The sequence below is a fragment of the Phymastichus coffea genome, unplaced genomic scaffold (genome assembly GCF_024137745.1).
Source record: "Phymastichus coffea isolate CEN01 unplaced genomic scaffold, Cenicafe_Pcof_1.1 PCOF00050, whole genome shotgun sequence".
In the NCBI taxonomy this organism is placed as follows: Eukaryota; Metazoa; Arthropoda; class Insecta; order Hymenoptera; family Eulophidae; genus Phymastichus; species Phymastichus coffea.
In genome coordinates this window covers 738,020-742,997 of record NW_026706861.1, presented here as the reverse complement: position 1 = coordinate 742,997, position 4,978 = coordinate 738,020, and the positions used below count along the sequence as shown (strand labels likewise).

The window sequence follows — 4,978 nt, the reverse complement described above, 5'->3', positions numbered from 1 at the left end:
ATTAACACGTTAAAGTACCTTTTAGTTTTCTTCACATAATATTTTATGAAAAGAAAAAAAACTTTTCTGCGCATTATAAACGTGATAAGAGGTGATTATTTCGTGAAGCAAATTAGAATTTAATGACAGAACAATTATATACGTTTCGGGAATATTGAAGTTGAAAAACTATATGATATATGAAAAACTGTATGATTTAAATAGTGAAGTAAATTTACAAAAAGTACAGGATTTTACTTATTAAGATTGTTTACAATATCAAATAATAAAAATCGTAATATTTTAAAATACTGTACTTACTCGTGGTGAAATAAAAAATTTTTTCATTTATCTTCTTATATATATATTCGAGAATTCTATAATTATAGATATGTATAATAGTAGCTTATAAATTTTTATTTATGTTACAGAAGGAACAGCTTGGTCAAACACCAATAAGTGTGTGTGCTCGTACAATGAGAAATAAAACATATTTGGCAGTTTATACAATTCGGCCGAGCACAAATGATACCCTATTCGTTCTACTGCACGTATCGGAAGAGTTCCACACATCCCATTGATTACAATATCTTCAGCCGAACGTAATAAATCTTTTCTTGTTTCTGCTATATTAAATATCATCTCCAAGTCGTAAAAATAAATCGGGAACAATTGTTTCCATTTATCGTTTTTGAAATTCATTACAACTTCATTATTCCTCAACATGAATGATAATTTTTTGAAACTGCTAGTATAGAAATCAAATATCGAGAAGTTATTGTACAAAGAATTTTTCTTCATTGTTTCCAACTCCTGCCAGCAATCCTGAAAGTATTTATTAGTTTTTGGCCCTTTGCGAATAAGTTGCAAGTCAACCTCTTTAACACCGATGCCTTTCCAACATAGCGATACTAAGTGTTTGATGTAAATTTGTTGATACTCATTCATTGATGAGGGATCTAAAAGACAGTACGGGGTATAGCCAAACTTGTCAGTCACATTCACATCAGCGCCGAGGTTCAAGAGAAGCTGTAAATTTCGCGGAGACATGAATTTGCTACAGGAACATACGAGATGAAGTCGACTTCTGCCAGACTTGTCAGATTTATTAACACTTGTAGCTTCGTCTAAGAGTAAATCCAATAACATTGACTGTTCGACATACGATGATCTGATTGATGGGAGAGAAAGATTCGTCGCTAATCCGTTTATGTCCGCGCCGTGCTTTAGGAACAACGGCAACTGTAAATGTTGTTTCATTGTTGAAAAAAAAAGAAACGCGGGAGAATTGAGTTTAGCAATGCGTTGCATGCGCTTGATGTAAAAATGACTTACCACTGCCGACTTACCCCGCGCAATAGCCAATGCAGTTGGCGTCAAGCCGCACTCGCACTTGTCATTGAGATTCACACCAAGGTCAAGTAATTGTGCAATCCCGAACAACTCATCGCTATCCGAACAGAGCAAAAACTGCATCGAGTCCAAAAGTCTCTTATTTACCTTGGCCCTATCTAGGGGTTGTTGTTGAAGGAGTAGCACTATTATGGACTTAGCTATGGGACTCTTCGCGCACATGGTAAAAGCCGTTTCACCGTCGACATTGGCGATATCGACACTCAATCTTTTATCCACCAGGGCTTTGATCAGTGGCACCGCTTGATTACGCACAGCTAAATGCAGCGCGGTATTACCTTCCCGGTCTCGAAAATTCAGATTTGCGCCACGTTTCACCACCAGTAATGCTAGTTTTAAACAGTCGACTTTATCGGATCTCGCTGCGAACCAAAGTAAGAAGCTCGTATTGTCGCTTGGATTTCGTACGTCAAGATCCACACCGCCGAGTATTAGAATTTCTGCGATTTCCAGATTTAGTATTGTACTCCACAATAATTGACCACCTTCTTGCGTCTTCAAGTTTAGTTTCATATGCATCAGACTCTTCACGAGAGATACGTTGCGATTCTGGACTGCCATGCGCAGCTTGAGCATGTTTTGTTGCATTTGCCTGGTTCCCATTTCTGTTGTGGTTAGAGATAAATCCAAATTTTGCTGAAATTGAATTTCTTTAGTTACTTATATTTTCAACGGCTCACTTACTAGTTCCGATATTTCATTTGCTACCCAGGTATTATTTACATTTGAATTTTTCTATTTTGATTTCAACTGATTCAGTCATGACAAATTCTGCACTACATTTTGTGTCCGCTGGAACGTAACGAGCGTGAAGGTGCTCTTCAAAATCTTATTTGTACTTTTCTAACGTATGTTAATCATTATTTTGGAAAAAACTTACAAAACCAGATAAAAAGTTCCTTTGAATGGGTGTGTGTATAAACTTTGAAATGTAAGTAATGCAATAACAGAAAATAAAAACCGGATCAGACGTGCAAAATGTTCTTAAAATTATCTTATTAAAGAATTTGTCACAATGGCAAATCTTACCAATAATAAATGTCGTCGATTTTGCTTTGCAATACAAGAAAAAAATGTATGACGATGTCGCACAAATTTCAATTCGAAAACTCGGACACGACTACAACGAAATCTATCCTCGCTGACGACTATGCTTTGGTTTACCTATCGGCTTTCTCAGTGAGCGGTAAAATCCCTTTCCGATTAAAACCCTACGTCCTACCACTTAATCTTCTTGAATTCTCGCGATTAATGATTATACTGTCGATTATTTATAGCAGCTAAAAAGTTGCTTCAAATATAATTATTATTTATATCTAATATATGAATGTTATAACAATAGTTTGTTTTATGTATAAGCTGGGAAAAATATTATAAAGAATCGGTTACTTTTTAAATCACCATAAGTGTTTATTGATTATTCATAACGAATCTTAGTACTACTGTTATTAAAGATTACTGTTATTAAAGGTTGTTTGTGTTTTTATTCACGTGATGTATGTACTTAATACTTTCACTGTTTATAGATATAAATAGAAATCAAAAGCATAACATTGTTTTGCATTGCGATCAGTTGTCTGACTACTATAATTTTAGAAAAATACTTAGTGACATATATTTCGGACGAGAAAAAAAAAATTAATTAACAGAAATACGTAGGTACAAGCTCTTGACAACTTACACGCACGTCCTTTTTATTTAAAAATATCAATTCGTGTGATTACAATTAGCGCATAAAGACGCGATGCTCGACGATATATACAGCACGAACAATACACGAAAATTTAATGTTAACAAAGATGATTACATTCCTACATTTTTTTGAGTCATTCGTCGTAATTTTTTCGAATGTGAAATAAAATATGATACGAAATGTTTTATCGACTTCATACGATAATACGTTTATATAAAATCAAGTCGCGTAAATTTTACGTTCATCGGTAATTTTAAGAGCGTTTAGCTTGAATGTATATGACTTCACCATCGCGCATAAACAATTCATTTTCCCTGAAGTACATTGGATTGTTATTTAAATCATTAAGATAAATGTCTATTAAATGTCGTAATTTTTTAGATATAGGTTGAATGCCAGCGAGTTTTGCGAGATTATCATAGTAATCGAGCACTTCCCTTTGCATAAAGTGTGCCCTGCTCACAGGAGTTCCTGGTGGTAGCTCCGATTCTTTCAGCATCACATCACGGCTCGGCAGCTTTGCTTTGCCCCGAAGCAAGGACACAAAGTACCGCACCTGGATTTTAATATATAATCAGTTCGTTAACGTTCATCTATGTTTCAGTGATTTTGTTTTTTAATTTTCAAAACGATGTTCAAATTATTTGCACATTCTATATAATTTAGAATACCACGAAAAATGCATTTACCTGAACATAAGGAACTACAAAGGGAAAGCCAGGATGCGGTAGCCCAATAAACACCATTGTTGGATGGTTCACGTTTACTAATTGTTTATAGAGCGGGTGAATGTATTTGCCTTTCGTCACAGTAATGCCAGAATTATCATCTAGGAATGGATAATCGTACAAGTATCCAGTGCACATGAGAAAAACATCGGCCTTTATTCGCGAACTATCACTGAGAATAAGATCACTGCCACTGGCTGCTACGACACCCGGTACTTGTATCATGTTTTTAGGCAGCTCCACCGTTAACCTGAAATTTCAAGATCACGATTGGCGATAGCGTTGCATTACATCTTCAAAAAAAAGAAGAAACAGGAAATACTCACTTTTTGTGTCGATGGCTGAGGTAAACTGTTTTGGCATATTTCGATACTTCTACTCCAATGTCGATGCCCGAGAATGAAGCACCCAAGACCACAACCGTTTTACCGGCAAATTCTTCAGGTCTACGATAAGTGTGACTGTGCAATGTACGCCCAGGGAAAGTGTCGATTCCAGGAATTGATGGCACATTGGGTTTGGTAAAATGCCTGTAACAAATTATTGTTGATAAAAGTTAGCATGCAATAGCGTTACGAACATTACTTTTACTGACCCATCGCAAACCATTACAGCGTCGCAGGTGTGGACTTCAATTTTATTCAGATTTAAGTTGCGCGTTTCTATGCGCCACTTTTCATCGGGCAGCTGGCTTATTCTTTCTACGAGGGTATTAAACTAAAAAATAATGAATATACAAATTCATATGCAGCAATTCCTTCAATCTTCAGACAAGTATTTTACCTTAATATATTGACGAAGATTAAAGTGATCAGTAAAGTTTGTTAAGTATTCCAAAACAGTCTCGTGTTTGATATAACTCCGATTTTCTCCATGAAATTCACGATAATCCGGGAAGGTCATGAGTATTTTTGGGCCATTCGTTCTATAGCACATAAGTTTAAACGGCTAGTAAGATTTGCTAAGTGTGTACAATACGCATATGAAATGAAAAGAAATAATACCTCAAATTTTTGTAAATGCTACTGTGTATCGGTAAACCATGTTCGTCGACATCAGTTTTATCTGTATATCTCCACTGACCGCCTATGTCGTTAACCTTTTCAAATACAATTGGTTCCATGTTGTTTTCTGATAAATGCTTCGCCGAAACTAGTCCAGACAT

At 35.6% G+C, this 4,978-nt stretch overlaps 2 protein-coding genes across 3 annotated transcripts; both read right to left on the bottom strand.

Annotated features, from left to right (window-relative positions):
- Positions 1-310: 310 nt before the first annotated feature.
- Positions 311-2,557, bottom strand: LOC131665349 (E3 ubiquitin-protein ligase HACE1-like). 2 transcript variants are annotated; one of them, XM_058937198.1, is made up of 3 exons: positions 2,422-2,557; positions 1,315-2,028; positions 311-1,221 (listed from the first exon to the last, which is right to left on the bottom strand). In XM_058937198.1, the coding sequence occupies exons 2-3, from the start codon at positions 1,993-1,995 to the stop codon at positions 400-402; spliced, it is 1,503 nt and encodes a 500-aa protein (XP_058793181.1). In that variant the 5' UTR covers positions 1,996-2,028; positions 2,422-2,557; the 3' UTR covers positions 311-399. The 2 variants fall into 2 exon arrangements, with proteins under 2 accessions (XP_058793181.1, XP_058793182.1); XM_058937199.1 differs by having other exon boundaries at positions 942-1,221; positions 1,329-2,028.
- Positions 2,558-3,338: 781 nt separating this feature from the next.
- Positions 3,339-4,978, bottom strand: LOC131665419 (senecionine N-oxygenase-like). The gene is made up of 6 exons (XM_058937296.1): positions 4,818-4,978; positions 4,597-4,738; positions 4,409-4,530; positions 4,140-4,343; positions 3,775-4,063; positions 3,339-3,641 (listed from the first exon to the last, which is right to left on the bottom strand). The coding sequence occupies exons 1-6, from the start codon at positions 4,976-4,978 to the stop codon at positions 3,339-3,341; spliced, it is 1,221 nt and encodes a 406-aa protein (XP_058793279.1).

Bases quoted from the DNA above. Each gene is read 5' to 3' on its own strand.
- LOC131665419 (XM_058937296.1), bottom strand. From the start codon at position 4,978: ATGTCTGGACTAGTTTCGGCGAAGCATTTATCAGAAAACAACATGGAA. The intron at 4,739-4,817 runs GTATTATTTCTT...TATGTGCTATAG, and splicing joins AGCATTTACAAAAATTTGAG to AACGAATGGCCCAAAAATAC. The intron at 4,531-4,596 runs GTAAAATACTTG...ATTATTTTTTAG, and splicing joins ATCTTCGTCAATATATTAAG to TTTAATACCCTCGTAGAAAG.
- LOC131665349 (XM_058937198.1), bottom strand. From the start codon at position 1,995: ATGGGAACCAGGCAAATGCAACAAAACATGCTCAAGCTGCGCATGGCA. The intron at 1,222-1,314 runs GTAAGTCATTTT...CAACATTTACAG, and splicing joins CGCGGGGTAAGTCGGCAGTG to TTGCCGTTGTTCCTAAAGCA.